General features: G+C 39.5%; 1 protein-coding gene across 26 annotated transcripts in view; it reads left to right on the top strand.

The window, feature by feature from the left end:
• rl (Mitogen-activated protein kinase rl) overlaps positions 1 to 23,159 on the top strand; it is a 198,743-nt gene that overhangs the window by 68,187 nt on the left and 107,397 nt on the right. For 11 of the 26 annotated variants that reach the window (XM_086830204.1, XM_020950988.2, XM_020950987.2 and 8 more), the window contains one exon: positions 9,041 to 9,799. The exons of the other annotated variants lie outside the window; for them this stretch is intronic. In XM_086830204.1, the coding sequence (XP_086686330.1) occupies positions 9,041 to 9,166 (126 nt within the window). In that variant the 3' untranslated portion in view covers positions 9,167 to 9,799. Of the gene's footprint in view, positions 1 to 9,040; positions 9,800 to 23,159 lie in introns of those variants that run through there. 26 annotated transcript variants of the gene reach the window in all.

Here is a 23,159-nt window from a genome sequence, read left to right as displayed (position 1 = left end):
AGTGTAGCAACTTAAACAATAGTGTGGGGAGAAGTTCAATGAAAATTTACAAAGGTGTAAGGGTTAAAGTGGAGTAATTGGGTGTAGGAAGTGACAGGGAGCTTAAAGTGTTTAAAAAAATCTTCTTGGAAGATCATAGGGACAAATTCTTTTAAGTCTTCGCGATGTCCGCCGAGATGCAAGTCTCCTGGCAAGGGTATTTGGGTGTGACATAAGCTTGTTCCTATAGTGTTTAGCTTGCTCATTAATTATGCTTCAAACCAAAGGAACTTTAAGATCTCTTGTAATGTCGGGAGTATGAAGTTTTGTATTTATTCTCAAATCATAAGTCGAGCACGTCTGTGCCGTAGGAGTGGAGTTTTCAGAATAAATTTATTTAGTTTAATTTTTTTTAACTTAGCCTATGTACATAAGTGCTTAGACTAAACATATACATTTATACTTATGTGTAATTGGAGAGAGTATGTGCATACGATTGTTTAAGTGGTCTGCGTGGAAATGCTGACTTGACGTAATGTGCATATGGTGTATAAGTGGTCAGCGTGTAAATGCTGACCCAGCGTTTGTTTAAACAGACATGTGCTGTTGATAGATTTTGGTTTAAATTTATTGGTACAGTGTACCTTCAAGTGCATGCTACATCTCCCTTCTTTTAAAAAATGACGTAATACAATGGAGTCATTTTACTTAATTAACTATTTTATTAGTTATTATTTTTATTTGTATATTAAATATATTTATTTTTTTTCATATTGTATTGTATTTTTTCATGTTTGATTATGATTTGAAAATTTTTAGTCTGTCCTTGTTGACTGTTTGTATTTTATTCTTATTTCCCGAAATAATATCTTTTCTACTTTATAGTGCCCTGTGTATTTAAAGTCTAGTTTATGTCCTACTTCGTTTTTTAATAAAACATTATCTCCTACAGATAAATTTAATTCTTTACTATTTAGGTCATATAATTCTTTATTTTTTAATTTATTTGATTCGAGCATATTTCTTGCTCTTTTGTATGCTACTTCTTACCTATATTTGCTTTCTTTAGCATAATCATCTATGTTAAATATAGGTTCTATACTACCTAACATATGCTATTAAAGTAATTTGGTAATAGTTGACCCAAATCAATATTTCCATTTGTATACAAATCACCAATATCAATTCTTGCTATTATTTTCTTGCCATGTTTAAAGAAACAAAGCATATATTTTATAAGCAAGGTCACTACTTTACATATCACGTCATTGTTTATGACTTCGTATACGTTGGGCTGAGAAGCGTTTTTCTATAGATTGCTTTGGCAATTCTATCTGATCTATTATTGACCTTTTCCTGCGCAGGAATTTTGTCTACTTTGAAATCTTGTAGTGACTTTATTGACTGTCCCTTGTAGTTGTTTGATGATTATTGTTGTTTTTTCCCTTCAAATATTCTACCGTAAAACTGTATTCCTCTAATTCAAACCTCATATGTATTAATTTTGAACTTAGATTTATCATTGAAAATAGATAATTTAGCAGCCTTTGGTCTGTTTTAACCGTGAAACGGTTACCATAAATATATGGTCGAAAATGTGTTATTGCCCAATAAATAGCAGCTAACTCTTGCTCAGTAGTACTCTTGTTACTTTCTCTTTTAATAAAGACTTTTGATGCGTATGCAATTGGAAGTTGCAGTCTATTATGGTTTTGAGTTAAAACCGCTCCGCACACATGCTTATTTGCATCAGTTATTATGCAGAACTCTTTAGAGAAGCCTGGATATTGAAACAAGACTGGATCTATAAGTACTGTTCTAAGATGATCGAAGGCATTTTGGCATTCAGTAGTCCATTCGAACTTTACATCTTTTTTGCATAATCTTGTTATGTGACCCGCATAATCAGCAAACATTTTAATAAAGGGCCTATAGTAATTGCAAAATGCAACGAATCGTCTGGCGCTGTCCGCTTCTTCTGGGGCTGGATATTTTTTGTTTTTGTTTTTGTTCTTGTGTTTTGCTGTGAGGAGTTTTATAATTTTTAATGTAAACGGGATCATCATCCTTTAATATAAGCTTATGTTTGTAAAAGATATTTGTAGTTATTGATTCGGTTTCTAGTCCGATTATGTCTGTTTACCTGGTGCATACTTCTTTTAACTCCCTTTTAAACAAATACGGGAAGTTTTTGCTTAATTTTTCATAATGGAATTACTACTTTTTTCTTTTGTTTTTTTATTATATCATAATTATTTAAGGCTTCATATTTAATTTTATTTAAATTAATAACTTTATTGGCATTTGTTATATTTATTATACGGCCATAAGTATTTTTATGTCTTGATATCAATTTATTGATTTAATATCAGAATTTGATTTTTACTGTTTGAATTTATATTTCACGGACAACTTCGGAACGAGCTGAGAGTACTGTGGCATTATTGTCACAAGAATGAAGTATTTCTAACTTGATCGGATACTTTAAGTTGTTTGGGCGAAAAATTAGTGAGTTGCCACCTTGAATGAAATATAATTGGCAATTATATTCTTTTATAAAATCTATTCCTAGTATGCCATCCTAAGTATTTGTTCAACTAAATAGAAGTCGTGTGGAATAATATATTTGCCTGAAGTGAGTTCCATTGAGGCTAGGCCTTTTGAAGAAATTGTGCTTTCGCCTATACCCGAAATCTGGGTAGTAATTGATTCATTTATATTGTCAAATATATCTATATTTCCTTTTAGTATAGATATATCTACACCAGTGTCTACTAACAGCGTGAATGATTTACCTGTTCTTTCAATTTTAACTTGATGGTTTTGATTGAGCCGTTTATTGGCTCTGAACATATGAAGGGTTTTGGTGGTTTTCCGAGTTATTCTGAGTAACTCGGACATTACCTCTATTATTATTGTTTTTGTTTTGGTAGCAACCTCGGCTTTGTTTATATCCACCTCGGTAATTTTCTCTGAAATTACCCCTATTGTTATTATTTCCCTGATAGCCATGGAAATTACCATTACCACGATTGCCATTTACACGTTCATTTCTGCCTCTATAGTGCAATATTTTACTACGGCTTCCAGTCATTTTAGTGCTGCAGTGGATATATTTACCCACTGCATCATCAAAAATTCCCAGGATCCAATATAATGCGAAGTTCTTCATATTCGCAGTTCCTTGTCATAGCAGATATTGTCTCTTTGGTGAAGAAGTTCTCTGCATTGTCATTGTCTAGTCCATCATCAATATAGGCTGCTTCCAGTTGCTTGCGCAGACTGTCAATTTCAGTCGTATATTGTGAGGCGGACTTGCCTTTTTGTTTTACGTTTAGTAATTTGACTTTTATGACATCAGCTGACTCGGCTTTTTAAGTTTGGTATTTAATTTATTAATTATACCAATAATAGAGGTTTAATTTTGTACTTTGTACAAAATTGGGACAACTATTTTTGACTTTATGACCTCTACAGCCAAGTCTTGTTAGTACGGTCGACTAATCTTAAGGCTGTTAGGAATATAGCCAATGATAGCTTTTTTCCGTTTCTTCAAGTGGCTCAATGTCGCTATCATAACCAATATTTATCGCTGGCTTGGACTCGTTTAGATCTTGGAGTTGATCTGGATCGAAAGTTGCCAGTAACTCCAAGTCTCTTGGAATATCGATGCTTATATTATGCCTTGCGCCAAGTGCCGATTGATTTAATTACTTTTTGGCATTGATTTGAATGGCTCTTTCTAAGTCTACTTTCTTTACTTAGATATAGCTGAACTTTGTTTTCTATAGTTGAAAATATCCATATTTATATGGTGGATTCGCGTATATGTAGGTGTGTTTTTATTAACACACTTATAGGATTTATCGAATTTATCTTTGTAATTATTTATTTTCTTCGATAATTCAATCCATTCCATAGTTCTCTATCTAAGTAACTGTAACTTTTTACTTTATAGATACTCAACTTGTTTCTAACTATACTCCTACTTAACATGTATATTCTCAATACGTTTGTTTATTTGATTTTTTTTTTTTCATTATTCCATCAAACGTGTAAACATACTTTGGATTTTTCTTCTGTGTTCTTTTATTTCTTAATTTTTCTATATATATATATTTTTTTAATCTTGTCCAGGTCATTAGCCTGGCTCTGGTATCTCTTTCTTATACATTTATTGTGCAACTTATATAATTTAAACAAAAAATTACCTACTATTATGACAATTATTATAACAATTAGAATTGTTATAATTTCTAAATTTACGTTGCTGACTTCGATTTTATTTATTACATTAGCAGTCGAGTCAACAGGCTTCATTTAATATAATATTTGTATTTTTTTAGCTAATTTATTGATGTAAAATTATTATTACTCGTTTCATTTAGTTATTTAAAATTTATATCTGCTTATTTTATTTGTCTCTATGGTCATCTATATTTGAAAAGAAGACTACAAATGTTGTTTTTTTTTTGTACACAAAACTCTACCTAATGTTTGAATCTTTGCAGGCCATTCTCTATCGGGCAGGGTATACCTGCTCGATTTAGCAATGTTCTTTAGTTACTAATTTAATTTGGTATTTGAAACATCTGCTGCCGTTCTTCCTTTTGACTTCTGAATTTCTGTCAGAAAATCAAATTCAGCTTGTAATTTCACAGCAATATCCCACTTTATGGCGTTGTCAGTTTTGTACCAGTTCGATTTTCCTTTTCCTTGTCCGCTCGATCACACCACTGCGTTTTGTAGGCTTTTTAACCTCTATGGCGCTTATTATTTTTGAGTTTCACTAGGGGCGCCATTGGCTGATCAAGTAGTGGTGGACGGCAAACGTAGCGGTGTCGATGCCAGTCCTGGATTTGACAGCTTCTCGAACAATTACAACTCCAGCAACGGGTGCAAACGACACAGACGAGAGTGGCTGGACCTCCGCACTTTATGGGAGGTTCTTCCAATGCTGGTCCATCGATGTCCCATATGTCACGGTCGCCATGTAATGTCGTTTAATTCTTTTCAACTTAGCCTATGTGCTTAGGCTAAATATATAAATACTTATGTGGAGACCTATGGAGAGAGTATGTGCATATGATCTTTTAAGTGGTCTGCGTGGAAACGATGACCTGAAGTAATTTGCGTGTAAATGATGACCCAGCGTACCCACTTGAGTTTGTTTAAACAGACATGTGCTGTTGATAGATTTTGGTTTAAATTTATTGGTACAGTGCACCCTCAATATATGTGCTTCCTACACTCTCGATATGTCTACGTTACGGATAAACTACTCAGCACCAGTAATTCTCCGCAGGAACTTGTTTTAGAATGCCTGGATGTGACTCAGATTTGTTTTGGCCGCAATACCATAAACCTAAATCCCGCACCTCCAAGTGGGTGCAAGGATGAACTTGTATATCCAGACCTTATTTGCCAGGCTCAGGTGATTATTTGCCTTCACTAACAAATAAGCGGCTTACTGTACTCGTATGCTTGGCGAAGGTTAATCGGGTGTCTAAAGTGACCCCCAGGTACAAGCCAGGGCACGCCTCCTTCCTGAGGAAGTGCGTCACTACCGCACTTTTGCTGGGTTAATGGATATGTTACAGCTGAAGCTTATCCATGGCGTCATAAATACAGTTTGATCTGGAGAGAATCGCAGTATCGTCTGCAAATGTGGCCAGCATTGAATACTGCTCATGACGCATGGACTTCAGCATTTCGTGGTTAAACAAGCTGTACAACGTCGGTCCCATCACGCTTCCTTGGGGAACTCCATCTACAATCGACCTTTGAGAGGAAAGGGTTTCATGGACCACCCTGAATATCCTTTCAGAGAAAAAGCTCCTAATCGTTTCGAATAGTTTCGGGTTAATTAATGGCTTACTCTTGTAAAGTAGCCCTCCATGCCACACCCTATCAAACGCCTGCTGTATGTCTACAGCACCCCTTAGGGGTGCCGTGGCTGAGTCTGAACCCAAATTGAAATTTGGGAAGAGCGTTCATTGCCTTCGGAGACTGACGCAATCTCCTAGGGATGCATCTTTCCAGAAGCTTACCAAATGTGGAAAGGAGGCTAATAGGCCGATAACTGTTGAGGTCCTCGGGTGGTTTGCCAGGTTTAAGGATCATTACAATGCAAGCACTCTTCCAAACCTTCGGAAAATAGCTCAACCTCAGGAAAGCATTGAAGATGAGTAAAAGGCACAGCAGTGCTCTAAGAGGTAGAGTTCTTGCGACACGATTGTCAATTTTATCGTCTCCAGGGGCTTTCTGGGTATTTAGCTTTTTATTGTCCTCTTTAATCTCCTGCAGGGTTACAAGTTGCACAGGGAGTTCTCTCTGGGTAGAGACTGCTGAAATAGGGAGTAAATTTACCTTCCAGATTTTGAGCAAAAGCTTCAACTCTGTCTTTTGTAGATCTTGCCCATGTGCCATCCTACTTTTCGCCAGGAAACTTGGGAGTAGCTTGCCTCTTATAGGATCTTGTCAGCTTCCATACGATCCATAGCTCCAGCCTTGAGTAATAAATTTTTTTCCTTACTCTTTTTGAGATCCTTCTAAACAAACTGTTGATCCTTATGTCGGATGTGCCGATATACTCACGCCTTAGCCTTCAGCAGCACCAATCCTTCTACTTCAGAAAAGAGCACACAATGACTCCGTAAGAGAGCTTGGAGACATTGGTGGGCCACAACAGCAGCAGCCTCCCTAAGCCTTGGCTGAACCCACATCCTCCATCGTGTTTAGAGAGGTGGTGAGCTCAAGGCGTTATCCAGCGAATCTTGGAAGGCAGAGAGACAAAATCCTGGTTTCAGCAGACTGGATCTAGAGACAATACAAGTAGGAGCAGAGTTTGCTACAAGCGCCTAAGCAGAAATCGGTATATTTTCTTTTCTACCATGTCATCATCATCAACGCTCATCAGTGAAGCAAACTGATTATTGGCAAGTGGAGTATTGGTCTGCTGGGAACGTGACTCAGCGAAGCTGTTTCTTTTTTGGTATACGGTGCCAAGTTATGCAGTTGTCTCCCCTTAGGCTGCACCCCCTGCCAACCAATACAGCTTAACAAAAACGCATGATCCATTCCGTTCGATTTCCATTCAGGCAGAATGTCAGAGTCAGCATTCGGGGAGGAGCCAGTAGAATCGAAGGCTCTGAAATAATCTTAGGGATAGCGGACTTCCCACAGGGCTTCGGGATCACAGAGCTCATACGCTGAGCACGCTTGGAAGCTACTCTGCGGATCTCAGACGCAACGTCGATAGAGCGAGTAGGAAAGGACGGTCTGGAACTATCATCAGAGAGAGAAACGAAGATTTCCTTGATGTCCTTCTTGTCCTTCACAGAGTCCTCTTACGTTAAGAGTCGAGGCTTCCCCTTTGATAGAGGGGCCAGCTGTGGGTGGCGTCTGCATGGCCGAAACCACGAATCCACAGCCGGGCAGGTTATCAGGTTAAATTGTTAAAGATTTTCCAAAAGATATTAAGGATTTGATTCACGAATTTGCCTAGAAAAAATTTTAAGTTTCGGTTATCAGTGAGTTGCCAACATCTGTTGAGATCCTAAAGATTTTTCTGGTTGCTGCCATTTGAACTAGTCTCAGTTTTTCAGCTATGTATATGCAACAAAACGAGGCTATATTTAAATATTCATATCTTGAATGAATAAATCAATCTTTAAATATATCGTCTTTTTGTTGCAAATCGGAAATATAGACATCTATATTATATAGTGAAGTGTTTCTGTTTTGTGAGTCGAACTAATGTCCCGTCAGTTGACTAAGGACAACGCTAAGTTGAATTAATAAAACGAATATTCCGCTTCACGTCTTTATTCAAATGATCTGAGCTTAAGACTAAATTATTGTGACAAAAATCTTACTTCTACTGCCCTTTGTTTACAAGAGTTGGGGAGCGAGATCGCCCGCTTGGGATATTGATTGAAGAATTATTTATGTTATTGAGAAGGAGCATTGCTTGCTCCGGATGTGGATTGTTTACATTGGTTCAGCGTGGGATCGCCTACGCTGCAGATTCATATTTCTTGGAACTTAACAGAATTTGTGAATATGTCACTATATAGCTAATATAGGGGGAATTGGGAAATTATTTGAACAAAAATTAAAAATTTATTATTTATACCCTTGCAGAGTATTATAATTTCAGTCAGAAGTTTGCAACGCAGTGATGGAGACATTTCGACCATATAAAGTTCATTTCCATTTTTCCATTCCGTTTTCCATTTCTGAAGAGCCCAGTCGATCTAGCCATGTCCGTCTGTTCGTCCGTCTGTTCGTCCGTCTGTTCGTCCGTCTGTCCGTCCGTATGTCCGTCCGTATGTCCGTTTCTACGCAAACTAATCCCTCAGTTTTGAAGCTATCTCAATGAAAGTTAGTCTTCTTTATACTCTCACTCGTATATATTTCGGAACGGGTGACTGGACGACTATATCATATTGCTGCCGTAGGAATCATTGGAAAATTTAAAAAAAATGATATCTTTTCCAGTTTTTAACAGATTTTCATAAAATTTTAGATAAAAATTTAAATTTAATGTAAAATTATATGAAAATCTGACTAATACAATTAAAAGTTATAATTGTTTTAGTTTTCAACAGATTTTGATCAAATACGAGATATAGTAAAATGGCTATATCTCGTATTTGATTAAAATCTGTTGATTTGTTGTAAAATTTTATGAAAATCTGACGACTAAATCATATAGCTTCCATACAAACGATCGTTAAAAATATACGAAAATGGAAAACTCTACATGTCAAACTGTAAATATAATATGTATAGGTGATTGAACGAAAGCAGGCACTACTTTATTGTTTTTTAACATATATATATTATTTATATGCCATTAATGCCAAGTTATTGATTTTCAATCTGCAAGGGTATATACACTTTGGCGTACGGAAGTTAGCTTCCTTTATTGTTTAAATTTACTCTGATATAATTTAATTTGCAATATAAACTTCGGCGTTCCGAAGTTAGCTTCCGTTCTGGTTAAAAATAAAAAATAGTTATTATATTATTATATTTAACTTTTATTTGTATTTAGCCTATCGCTGAAGTACCCTTTCGCATAAATATGGAAAATGATGATATATCTCGTGATGCCTTGAAGTCATTAATTTTTGAGGAAACTTTAAAATTTAAAGAACGACAACCGGAACAAGCTCTTTAAAAATAGATGAATTTGATAAACACCTTCTTTGCTCCGTTCAATATATTTTATATTACAACCAATTTTGTGATTTACCTATTACTTATTCACATTTCGTATTATTTTATAAAAATATAGTGTTTTAGGCTACTAAAGGTTAAAAAAGTTATAAATTATCATAAAAACGTGTGTTTCAAAAATATCTTTTTCAATGCAACTGTACATTTCTGAGTCTAAATATATAAATTATTTTTATTTTATTTTAACATTGTAAAAATCTAAATGTTGACCAGCAAGTTGTAGTTAAAAAAATATGTACTATATATGATAAAATGAATGTGAGAAGAATAATGATACTTATTCCTCAACGAATTAAAATGTATAACTCACAATTCGAGATAATCGCGGTTTTCCTTGTAGTTTGTCTATTACAGATGTAGGTGCGAAGTACAGAAAGGCAAATTAAATTAATGTTTATTTTTAAATTTGGATACACTTTCTTTATGTGGTTGGCATTTGCGTTACTAATGTAAACTCCCTTTATTCTTATTCTAATTATATGTGTACGGTATTGAAAATTTTTCGATTATAGAATATATATATTATAACATTTATTATGGTACATTAATTTTTTTGAAATAAAAATTAAACCAATTTTCGTTTTAAAATTTGTTAAAATATGTTACAGGTAGGTAGGTTGGGACGAGGCTTGTACCTATGTATACTATGTGAACACTAGGTATTTCCCAAGCCAGTTTAACATTTGTATTAAAAAATTGTATCTATATATATATAACAGTAATTATATCATGCTGACCCACTGAAATTTGTATCACCATAACTTTATTTAGAATTTACATTTATGCATACATTATTTCCTGAAACTATGTTTATCGTTTAGTTAACTATTTTAAACAGCTTATCTTATAATGGAATGCACGAACTATGATCGATAAACCTAAGTTAAGGATGCAGACGTCCATTAATCTTACCGGCCTTTTATGTATAATGGAGCTTATGCTGATCGGTCCTTTAGTTTACTTATTATATTTAATTTGTTTTAAAACTATCCTACATAAAGAACCAAGCTTTATTTGAAGGACAAATTTAAGTCTAGGCTTCAGAAAAAAATTAGGGGTAAAAACATTCAAAAACATTTTTTCTTGTGTCTTTAGCATACTATTCTCAAAATCATGACGTGATAGGCATTTTTCGATTTCAGATTTGTGTTCAGCACTAAACTTCGGCGGAAATCACTTTGATATAAAATAAATAATAGTAATTACAAACAAAATTATTAAGTTCAGAGCAATAGTAAATAATTATAAACAAGATCACTAAGTTCAGAGTTAGAAGCGTGATTATCGCAAGGCACTACTGTATTTTGAAAATTCATTGACCGTTGATTGTTTCCAGTTTGACCAATAAAATTAAAGAACACACAGACAGCTGAAGGAAGCGGTTTTTTGTAAACAAACTTTATAAAGTTATATTTAAATGAATTCAAACGGATTACATCTATATATGTAAAAATGCTCTGTTTGTGTCTACTTCCTTCATAGACTTGAAAAGTTCTGAACCGTTTAAGCCCAAATTTTTACACAACATGCGTTGAGGTTCCAGCTCGGTTATTGTCTACTTTTGATGTTGATAGCTTATCTGCATTTGCGAATATATCACTTTTTTTAGCGTTTCCCCGTGCCCCTACTGCTGCGCCCTCTACAGGCAGCCAGCTGAATCAAAGCATTTCCTGTCAAACACTCAAAACATATTGAAAGAAGAAACTTGAAAAGTTCTGAACCGTTTAAGCCCAAATTTTTAGAGAACATGCGTTGAGGTTCCAGTTCGGTTATTGTCTACTTTTGATGTTGATAGCTTATCTGCATTTGCGAATATATCACTTTTTTTAGCGTTTCCCCGTGCCCCTACTGCTGCGCCCTCTACAGGCAGCCAGCTGAATCAAAGCATTTCCTGTCAAACATTCAAAACATATTGAAAGAAGAAATTGGAGATTAAAATTTTATTTTTTTGTTCAGGTTCAGTAAGAAACGAAGTCATGCCACCCAAAAAGTCGAGTTTGGGTCGTCGTACTCGCAATACAGAAGCAAAAAGACGAAAGATTACGAATATGACTGACGAAGAGCGGGCCTCCATCCGAGAGACTGAGCGGCTAAGAGCAATGAAGATGCACAACGCGGAATCAGCAGAAAGATGAGCAGATAGGCTTGAGAAAAAACGATTGAGAGTTAGGCAGTCGCGTTCTGCAGCAATCGATTTGATTCACTCTCAAAATAATGAACGTGACAGGGCAAGGGTAGCTGAAGCGCGTTTACAGCTTGCAGCAGATTAAAACCTGCAATACAATCGTCTTGCATTCAGATATAATCCAACTGTTGATTACAGCTCGAATCGCAATGTCGTTATTGGCCGGATGCATCAGGTCTGCATATACTGCCAGGCTCCTTCGATTGAATCAGACGAAGCTTCGGTCCGAGGAATGTATCCATTTGCGGGATGCTGTGATGAATGACCGTAATACAACCAACGTTGGAAAGCTCACGATTTTGCCATCCTCATACATAGGTAGTCCACGCCACATGAATGAATATGCTCAAGATGCCATGGCATATGTTCGTTGCTACGGCCGTCCAGACTTATTTATCACCTTCACATGCAATCCAGCTTGGAACGAGATAGTACAGCTGTTATTTCCTGGACAATCACATAGGGATAGGCATGACATCACAACCCGTGTTTTCAGACAAAAGCTCAAGTCACTGATGGATTTCATTGTGAAACATGAAGTTTTTGGATCTGTGCGGTGCTGGATGTATTCAGTAGAATGGCAGAAGAGAGGATTGCCGCATGCGCACATACTGATTTGAATGTATGATAAAATTACTCAAGACGAAATCGACGATGTTATATGCGCTGAGATTCCACGGGCCGAGGTTGATACATATTTGCATGAAGTTGTCATCAAGAACATGATCCATGGCCCTTGTGGTACCCTCAACCCATGTTCACCATGAATGGTAGACGAGAAGTGTTCCAAGCGATATCCTCGAGCATTTACAGCCAACACCGTAACAGGGGACGATGGATATCCTCTGTATAGGAGACGGTCAACTGAAGATGGAGGGACTTCGGCAACTTTAAACATGAGAATTGGTGATATTGAGGTAGACAATCGTTGGGTGGTTCCATACTCATCACTATTGTCAAAATCATACAAAGCGCACATCAACGTAGAATATTGCAATTCCGTGAAATCGATTAAATATAACTGCAAGTACGTGAATAAAGGCAGCGATATGGCAGTTTTTGGTGTTCAGGCAAAAAATGGTGACAGCAATGCAGTACGAGTTGTCGATGAAATCTCTCAATACCAGGCTGGGAGATACATAAGCAGCAACGAGGCTGCATGGCGAATTTTTTCGTTCCCAATTCATGAACGCTATCCAGCTGTAGTTCACTTGGCAGTCAATTTGGAGAATGGTCAACGTGTCTATTTCATAGAACTAAATGTGCAAGAAAGAGTCCTGAATCCGCCTACGACAACTCTGACTGCCTTCTTCACCTTATGCCAGGAAGAACCTTTTGCCATAACCTTGATGTATTCAGAAGTGCCCTCTTAACCACAATATGCCACAGAGAAACGTGGCAGGGTACAGCTAGTTTTTATATATATAGATAATTATTTATTCAGAATCTAGAAAAATATTTTCCATTGGTTTATATATCTTCTGTTACTTTTTTTTTTTATTTTACTGAAGTGGGTAGGTTTTTAGTGGTCCAAGCTGTAAGACTATAAATCTATAGAATAGCGGCTTGAAGTGACTTTTCGTTTTATTTGATGCGTTTAGAAGAACAAAATTATCACCGTATCATCAACAATTCATCGATTATTCATCAACAATTCATCGATGATTCATCAACAATTCATCGATGATTCATCAACAATTCATCAACAAATTCATGAACAATTCATCGATGATTCATCAACAAAATTACTTTTGGGAAATATATTGTCAGGAAAAACAAAATTTAAATTAAAATAAATGGTAATTATAGTTAGATAACTTAAATAATTTGTCCCCAAATGCAAGCGCTGGCTAAGTATTGCTGTGACGTCATAAGCAAGTGAGCCGCCGCTTCGGCCCACTGGCTGTTGTCGTCCGAAACCTATGAAAAAGACTCTGCGAACAGAAATTAGCACACGCATACAAACGTGTGAGCGCTTGTACACATATACACATATACAAAGAAACGAGAGCACAGCGCAAAGAAACGCACCCCTGCTCATCCTTCCACGGTCGATCTGCCACTGAAAAGTGAATTCTTGTTGTGCTCGGTTTCGAACGACTGCTTCGAACTCGAAAAAGCCGAAGGCACTCTGGGGTTCTAGACATATCGTTCGGGTGCTCTGGGGTTCCAGGCTCAGCCGTTTTTGTGATAGTACTTTTTGGTACTGTTTGACACCTCTATGTGTTTCTTGCTTAGTGGTTGAACCGGACGGCCCTCCTGAGGGGACCAATCATAGGCCAGTGTGGCCCTTATTTATCCGGCCTGCGTTAGGGCTAGGCACTTACAGATGAAATGGTCCAAGGTTTCGGTTGCCTCAGATTTATCGCATTTCCTGCAGTTGCCATTGTTTGCGACGCCCAGCCTAATTGCATGCGCTTCAGTCAGGCAGTGACCCGTAAGAATTCCCACTAATAGTTGCAGTATTTTCGGGATAGATGCAGTACGTAGTGACTGAGTTTGTCATTGCACTCTTTGCACATGATTTAGGATGTTTTGCAGGTTGCGGAGTTTCCTCTCCACCTGCTTTTTGCTAGTAGGTCCGCCCGCCTCTCCAACTCGATTTGGAGCATTCTTGGAGAGACTGGGACGTTTTCTTTTGATGGCGAAGACTTCCACCTGGAATATGCTGTATTGGCTTGGTAGCTTATACGACAGCCTCGTCTCGGGGTCGGTAAAGTATATGCCTGCTCCAACTCTTCCTTCCATCTTGGAGCCGTCAGTGTATATGTTGAGGTATGGTCCTGAACCGTTTTCCAGTCTTCAGGTCCCATGAATGTTGATGTTTTTACATCACGGCAAGGTGTCTGTTCGACCAATTGAGCTGTGCCCATATCCTTGTGTCGACATGTTTCCTAGCTCTACTAGACGTTGTGCAGTCTTTCCCGCAGTCAGTTGCGCCTGGATGTCCAGGGGATCAATTCCAATTATGGTCTCTAGAGCTTTTTTGGGGGTTGACCTCAGCGCCCCAGATATGCAGCAGAGAATAGACTTACCACGATGCCACGTTGCACGTACCCTTCAGGGGTACTTCAATTGTCACCCTCACCCGTCCAACTCCACAAATCTTCAAGACGTCCCTGTTTTAGGGAGCAGGGGACAGGTTTAGAAACTACACATTCTGGTTGGGCTGGGCAATAATTCTTCGCTCATCAGTGAAGCAAACTGATTATTGGCAAGTGGAGTATTGGTCTGCTGGGAACGTGACTCAGCGAAGCTGTTTCTTTTTTGGTATACGGTGCCAAGTTATGCAGTTGTCTCCCCTTAGGCTGCACCCCCTGCCAACCAATACAGCTTAACAAAAACGCATGATCCATTCCGTTCGATTTCCATTCAGGCAGAATGTCAGAGTCAGTATTCGGGGAGGAGCCAGTAGAATCGAAGGCTCTGAAATAATCTTAGGGATAGCGGACTTCCCACAGGGCTTCGGGATCACAGAGCTCATACGCTGAGCACGCTTGGAAGCTACTCTGCGGATCTCAGACGCAACGTCGATAGAGCGAGTAGGAAAGGACGGTCTGGAACTATCATCAGAGAGAGAATCGAAGATTTCCTTGATGTCCTTCTTGTCCTTCATAGAGTCCTCTTACCTTAAGAGACGAGGCTTCCCCTTTGATAGAGGGGCCAGCTGTGGGTGGCGTCTGCATGGCCGAAACCACGAATCCACAACCGAATTGTAAACTGTAGCCTTTTGAAGGGTATGGTAGAATCTGATGGTCTTATCGGAATACGTTGTAGCAGGACCACTTTTCCTTTAAGCTTCCCAGCCAAAATGGTTGCTTCAAGAATGTTTTCGTTGATCTTTTTGATGACCAAACACGTTCCGTTACATAATTGAGGTGGATTCAAATTACGGAGGAGAATAATAGGGGAACCAATTTTTAATCGAAGATTATGTGGTGGCATTCCAGGGATTTAAAAATTCAATCGGAAAATTTACTTTTTCATTTTCATCAACAACAGTATCGACAAGTGTTGTATCTGGAAGTTAATTTCGTCAACATCAACGGCAGCCGAAATCGCCCGTTGACTAAGCCATTCATGATTCAAATACTCTGAATCAATTTATTTTTATCCTGAACAACAGTGCAAAAATTGTCTGGTAGTTTAATGCATTGCGAATTTGGTTGCAGTTCTATTTTACCGTTCCCAATATCTAGTTTTTCGGAAAATATTTGTGCTGATGGATCATTTTGCAATTGTACTCGCATATTTATGGTTAATCAAAGTGTTTCAACACTTTCCCAATTCATGAACGCTATCCAGCTGTAGTTCACTTGGCAGTCAATTTGGAGAATGGTCAACGTGTCTATTTCATAGAACTAAATGTGCAAGAAAGAGTCCTGAATCCGCCTACGACAACTCTGACTGCCTTCTTCACCTTATGCCAGGAAGATGCTTTTGCCATAACCTTGATGTATTCAGAAGTGCCCTCTTAACCACAATATGCCACAGAGAAACGTGGCAGGGTACAGCTAGTTTTTATATATATAGATAATTATTTATTCAGAATCTAGAAAAATATTTTCCATTGGTTTATATATCTTCTGTTACTTTTTTTTTTATTTTACTGAAGTGGGTAGGTTTTTAGTGGTCCAAGCTGTAAGACTATAAATCTATAGAATAGCGGCTTGAAGTGACTTTTCGTTTTATTTGATGCGTTTAGAAGAACAAAATTATCACCGTATCATCAACAATTCATCGATGATTCATCAACAATTCATCAACAATTCATCAACAAATTCATGAACAATTCATCGATGATTCATCAACAAAATGACTTTTGGGAAATATATTGTCAGGAAAAACAAAAATTAAATTAAAATAAATGGTAATTATAGTTAGATAACTTAAATAATTTGTCCCCCAATGCAAGCGCTGGCTAAGTATTGCTGTGACGTCATAAGCAAGTGAGCCGCCGCTTCGGCCCACTGGCTGTTGTCGTCCGAAACCTATGAAAAAGACTCTGCGAACAGAAATTAGCACACGCATACAAACGTGTGAGCGCTTGTACACATATACACATATACAAAGAAACGAGAGCACAGCGCAAAGAAACGCACCCCTGCTCATCCTTCCACGGTCGATCTGCCACTGAAAAGTGAATTCTTGTTGTGCTCGGTTTCGAACGACTGCTTCGAACTCGAAAAAGCCGAAGGCACTCTGGGGTTCTAGACATATCGTTCGGGTGCTCTGGGGTTCCAGGCTCAGCCGTTTTTGTGATAGTACTTTTTGGTACTGTTTGACACCTCTATGTGTTTCTTGCTTAGTGGTTGAACCGGACGGCCCTCCTGAGGGGACCAATCATAGGCCAGTGTGGCCCTTATTTATCCGGCCTGCGTTAGGGCTAGGCACTTACAGGTGAAATGGTCCAAGGTTTCGGTTGCCTCAGATTTATCGCATTTCCTGCAGTTGCCATTGTTTGCGATGCCCAGCCTAATTGCATGCGCTTCAGTCAGGCAGTGACCCGTAAGAATTCCCCCTAATAGTTGCAGTATTTTCGGGATAGATGCAGTACGTAGTGACTGAGTTTGTCATTGCACTCTTTGCACATGATTTAGGATGTTTTGCAGGTTGCGGAGTTTCCTCTCCACCTGCTTTTTGCTAGTAGGTCCGCCCGCCTCTCCAACTCGATTTGGAGCATTCTTGGAGAGACTGGGACGTTTTCTGTTGATGGCGAAGACTTCCACCTGGAATATGCTGTATTGGCTTGGTAACTTATACGACAGCCTCGTCTCGGGGTCGGTAAAGTATATGCCTGCTCCAACTCTTCCTTCCATCTTGGAGCCGTCAGTGTATATGTTGAGGTATGGTCCTGAACCGTTTTCCAGTCTTCAGGTCCCATGAATGTTGATGTTTTTACATCACGGCAAGGTGTCTGTTCGACCAATTGAGCTGTGCCCATATCCTTGTGTCGACATGTTTCCTAGCTCTACTAGGCGTTGTGCAGCCTTTCCCGCAGACAGTTGCGCCTGGATGTCCAGGGGATCAATTCCAATTATGGTCTCTAGAGCTTTTTTGGGGGTTGACCTCAGCGCCCCAGATATGCAGCAGAGAATAGACTTACCACGATGCCACGTTGCACGTACCCTTCAGGGGTACTTCAATTGTCACCCTCATCCGTCCAACTCCACAAATCTTCAAGACGTCCCTGTTTTAGGGAGCAGGGGACAGGTTTAGAAACTACACATTCTGGTTGGGCTGGGCAATAATTCTTCGCTCATCAGTGAAGCAAACTGATTATTGGCAAGTGGAGTATTGGTTCGCTGGGAACGTGACTCAGCGAAGCTGTTTCTTTTTTGGTATACGGTGCCAAGTTATGCAGTTGTCTCCCCTTAGGCTGCACCCCCTGCCAACCAATACAGCTTAACAAAAACGCATGATCCATTCCGTTCGATTTCCATTCAGGCAGAATGTCAGAGTCAGTATTCGGGGAGGAGCCAGTAGAATCGAAGGCTCTGAAATAATCTTAGGGATAGCGGACTTCCCACAGGGCTTCGGGATCACAGAGCTCATACGCTGAGCACGCTTGGAAGCTACTCTGCGGATCTCAGACGCAACGTCGATAGAGCGAGTAGGAAAGGACGGTCTGGAACTATCATCAGAGAGAGAAACGAAGATTTCCTTGATGTCCTTCTTGTCCTTCACAGAGTCCTCTTACCTTAAGAGACGAGGCTTCCCCTTTGATAGAGGGGCCAGCTGTGGGTGGCGTCTGCATGGCCGAAACCACGAATCCACAACCGAATTGTAAACTGTAGCCTTTTGAAGGGTATGGTAGAATCTGATGGTCTTATCGGAATACGTTGCAGCAGGACCACTTTTCCTTTAAGCTTCCCAGCCAAAATGGTTGCTTCAAGAATGTTTTCGTTGATCTTTTTGATGACCAAACACGTACCGTTACATAATTGAGGTGGATTCAAATTACGGAGTAGAATAATAGGGGAACCAATTTTTAATCGAAGATTAAGTGGTGGCATTCCAGGGATATCTAATGAATTTAAAAATTCAATCGGAAAATTTACTTTTTCATTTTCATCAACAACAGTATCGACAAGTGTTGTATCTGGAAGTTAATTTCGTCAACATCAACGGCAGCCGAAATCGCCCGTTGACTAAGCCATTCATGATTCAAATACTCTGAATCAATTTATTTTTATCCTGAACAACAGTGCAAAAATTGTCTGGTAGTTTAATGCATTGCGAATTTGGTTGCAGTTCTATTTTACCGTTCCCAATATCTAGTTTTTCGGAAAATATTTGTGCTGATGGATCATTTTGCAATTGTACTCGCATATTTATGGTTAATCAAAGTGTTTCAACACTTTCCCAATTCATGAACGCTATCCAGCTGTAGTTCACTTGGCAGTCAATTTGGAGAATGGTCAACGTGTCTATTTCATAGAACTAAATGTGCAAGAAAGAGTCCTGAATCCGCCTACGACAACTCTGACTGCCTTCTTCACCTTATGCCAGGAAGATGCTTTTGCCATAAACTTGATGTATTCAGAAGTGCCCTCTTAACGACAATATGCCACAGAGAAACGTCGCAGGGTACAGCTAGTTTGTATATATATAGATAATTATTTATTCAGAATCTAGAAAAATATTTTCCATTGGTTTATATATCTTCTGTTACTTTTTTTTTTTATTTTACAGAAGTGGGTAGTTTTTTAGTGGTCCAAGCTGTAAGACTATAAATCTATAGAATAGCGGCTTGAAGTGACTTTTCGTTTTATTTGATGCGTTTAGAAGAACAAAATTATCACCGTATCATCAACAATTCATCGATGATTCATCAACAATTCATCTATGATTCATCAACAATTCATCAACAAATTCATGAACAATTCATCGATGATTCATCAACAATTCATCAACAAATTCATGAACAATTCATCGATGATTCATCAACAATATGACTTTTGGGAAATATATTGTCAGGAAAAACAAAATTTAAATTAAAATAAATGGTAATTATAGTTAGATAACTTAAATAATTTGTCCCCCAATGCAAGCGCTGGCTAAGTATTGCTGTGACGTCATAAGCAAGTGAGCCGCCGCTTCGGCCCACTGGCTGTTGTCGTCCGAAACCTATGAAAAAGACTCTGCGAACAGAAATTAGCACACGCATACAAACGTGTGAGCGCAAAATGTTTATGGGGAAGACAACAAATTTGCCACCCTTGAGCAATAACTACGAACGCACGAATAGGTCGATTATATGCTGTATTTTATTTTCGTTTTCTCTCTGGTCGGAGCTGCAACTACCGATCGAATGCTTGACTTCAACATATATATCAAAACGCTTACAATGTAGCTTAGCATAAAGATAAGGCGACAGAAGAAGAAGAGATAGATAAATAGATAACGAAAGAGAAAAGCTAAGAGCGCAGCAGGTGCAGCCATACACTCATGCGCGCACAATTAGGCGCTAGCGGTCTGCTCCGAACATACTCCCCCCGTTGGAAGAGGTACTGTTTCAACTATATCGGCATCGTGGGGCAGAACGGCTTGATACGCATTTGCGATTTTGTGGCCTCCAATTGGCCAACAACTTTTCCGAAATGGGGTCAAGAAGGCAGCTGGCCTTCCTACGGCAGCAAGTGTGCCACCATCAAAATGATTCCTAGGATCCTTGACGACGGCAGCTGAGACAGACTGAGGAGTTGACGCACTCGGCAGCCCTCCAGACACGATCCAACCAAGTTTGGTGTTCTGAAGGGTTGGCAACGCGCTACCCAAATAAATTTGTCCCGTAGCCATTATTTTGAAGAAGAGTCCAGCACCAATTATAAGATCAATCCGCTCTGACCGCTTCGGTATATAGCAACCCGTTTAGTTTTCACCGCGCAAATTTAGGTTAATCAGCGTCACCGAGATGCAACGGAAACTCGACAATGTTGTTGTTGCAATTGCCTGCCTCGAAACAGCGGAGTTTTGGCACACGCACGTCTATGCTATATATGCATAAGAATATATATATTCAATAGGCGCTATTAACGACGATTAAGCGCGAGCCACCTTTCTATACAATATTTGGCACAACACAGCTTTTGTTTATCAGCGCGATTTTAACGAAAATCAGCGGCCGGCTATATGCACTCAGCTTGTTATGTACAAGGTATGTGTGTATGTGAGTTTGCTTGTGTGCTTATGACCGAATGCCAGTAAGCGACAGCGAAGCAAAGCGATTTGTTTAACCGATATTAAACAACGAACACCGGGTTGCAGGCTCCGAACCAAAAGATCACGTCGGGGTCACCAAAATGTTTATGGGGAAGACAACAAATTTGCCACCCTTGAGCAATAACTACGAACGCACGAATAGGTCGATTATATGCTGTATTTTATTTTCGTTTTCTCTCTGGTCGGAGCTGCAACTACCGATCGAATGCTTGACTTCAACATATATATCAAAACGCTTACAATGTAGCTTAGCATAAAGATAAGGCGACAGAAGAAGAAGAGATAGATAAATAGATAACGAAAGAGAAAAGCTAAGAGCGCAGCAGGTGCAGCCATACACCCATGCGCGCACAATTAGGCGCTAGCGGTCTGCTCCGAACATACACATATACAAAGAAACGAGAGCACAGCGCAAAGAAACGCACCCCTGCTCATCCTTCCACGGTCGATCTGCCACTGAAAAGTGAATTCTTGTTGTGCTCGGTTTCGAACGACTGCTTCGAACTCGAAAAAGCCAAAGGCACTCTGGGGTTCTAGACATATCGTTTGGGTGCTCTGGGGTTCCAGGCTCAGCCGTTTTTGTGATAGTACTTTTTGGTACTGTTTGACACCTCTATGTGTTTCTTGCTTAGTGGTTGAACCGGACGGCCCTCCTGAGGGGACCAATCATAGGCCAGTGTGGCCCTTATTTATCCGGCCTGCGTTAGGGCTAGGCACTTACAGATGAAATGGTCCAAGGTTTCGGTTGCCTCAGATTTATCGCATTTCCTGCAGTTGCCATTGTTTGCGACGCCCAGCTTAATTGCATGCGCTTCAGTCAGGCAGTGACCCGTAAGAATTCCCACTAATAGTTGCAGTATTTTCGGGATAGATGCAGTACGTAGTGACTGAGTTTGTCATTGCACTCTTTGCACATGATTTAGGATGTTTTGCAGGTTGCGGAGTTTCCTCTCCACCTGATTTTTGCTAGTAGGTCCGCCGGCCTCTCCAACTCGATTTGGAGCATTCTTGGAGAGACTGGGACGTTTTCTGTTGATGGCGAAGACTTCCACCTGGAATATGCTGTATTGGCTTGGTAACTTATACGACAGCCTCGTCTCGGGGTCGGTAAAGTATATGCCTGCTCCAACTCTTCCTTCCATCTTGGAGCCGTCAGTGTATATGTTGAGGTATGGTCCTGAACCGTTTTCCAGTCTTCAGGTCCCATGAATGTTGATGTTTTTACATCACGGCAAGGTGTCTGTTCGACCAATTGAGCTGTGCCCATATCCTTGTGTCGACATGTTTCCTAGCTCTACTAGGCGTTGTGCAGCCTTTCCCGCAGTCAGTTGCGCCTGGATGTCCAGGGGATCAATTCCAATTATGGTCTCTAGAGCTTTTTTGGGGGTTGACCTCAGCGCCCCAGATATGCAGCAGAGAATAGACTTACCACGATGCCACGTTGCACGTACCCTTCAGGGGTACTTCAATTGTCACCCTCATCCGTCCAACTCCACAAATCTTCAAGACGTCCCTGTTTTATGGAGCAGGGGACAGGTTTAGAAACTACACATTCTGGTTGGGCTGGGCAATAATTCTTCGCTCATCAGTGAAGCAAACTGATTATTGGCAAGTGGAGTATTGGTCTGCTGGGAACGTGACTCAGCGAAGCTGTTTCTTTTTTGGTATACGGTGCCAAGTTATGCAGTTGTCTCCCCTTAGGCTGCACCCCCTGCCAACCAATACAGCTTAACAAAAACGCATGATCCATTCCGTTCGATTTCCATTCAAGCAGAATGTCAGAGTCAGTATTCGGGGAGGAGCCAGTAGAATCGAAGGCTCTGAAATAATCTTAGGGATAGCGGACTTCCCACAGGGCTTCGGGATCACAGAGCTCATACGCTGAGCACGCTTGGAAGCTACTCTGCGAATCTCAGACGCAACGTCGATAGAGCGAGTAGGAAAGGACGGTCTGGAACTATCATCAGAGAGAGAATCGAAGATTTCCTTGATGTCCTTCTTGTCCTTCACAGAGTCCTCTTACCTTAAGAGACGAGGCTTCCCCTTTGATAGAGGGGCCAGCTGTGGGTGGCGTCTGCATGGCCGAAACCAGGAATCCACAACCGAATTGTAAACTGTAGCCTTTTGAAGGGTATGGTAGAATCTGATGGTCTTATCGGAATACGTTGCAGCAGGACCACTTTTCCTTTAAGCTTTCCAGCCAAAATGGTTGCTTCAAGAATGTTTTCGTTGATCTTTTTGATGACCAAACACGTACTGTTACATAATTGAGGTGGATTCAAATTACGGAGGAGAATAATAGGGGAACCAATTTTTAATCGAAGATTATGTGATGGCATTCCAGGGATTTAAAAATTCAATCGGAAAATTTACTATTTCTTTTTAATCAACAACAGTATCGACAAGTGTTGTATCTGGAAGTTAATTTCGTCAACATCAACGGCAGCCGAAATCGCCCGTTGACTAAGCCATTCATGATTCAAATACTCTGAATCAATTTATTTTTATCCTGAACAACAGTGCA

The sequence above is a fragment of the Drosophila serrata genome, unplaced genomic scaffold (genome assembly GCF_035046125.1).
Source record: "Drosophila serrata isolate PLE 108 unplaced genomic scaffold, ASM3504612v1 contig_229, whole genome shotgun sequence".
Taxonomy (NCBI): domain Eukaryota; kingdom Metazoa; phylum Arthropoda; class Insecta; order Diptera; family Drosophilidae; genus Drosophila; species Drosophila serrata.
The sequence above is the reverse complement of the archived record's forward strand: the minus strand, read 5'-3'. Positions and strand labels throughout refer to the sequence as shown.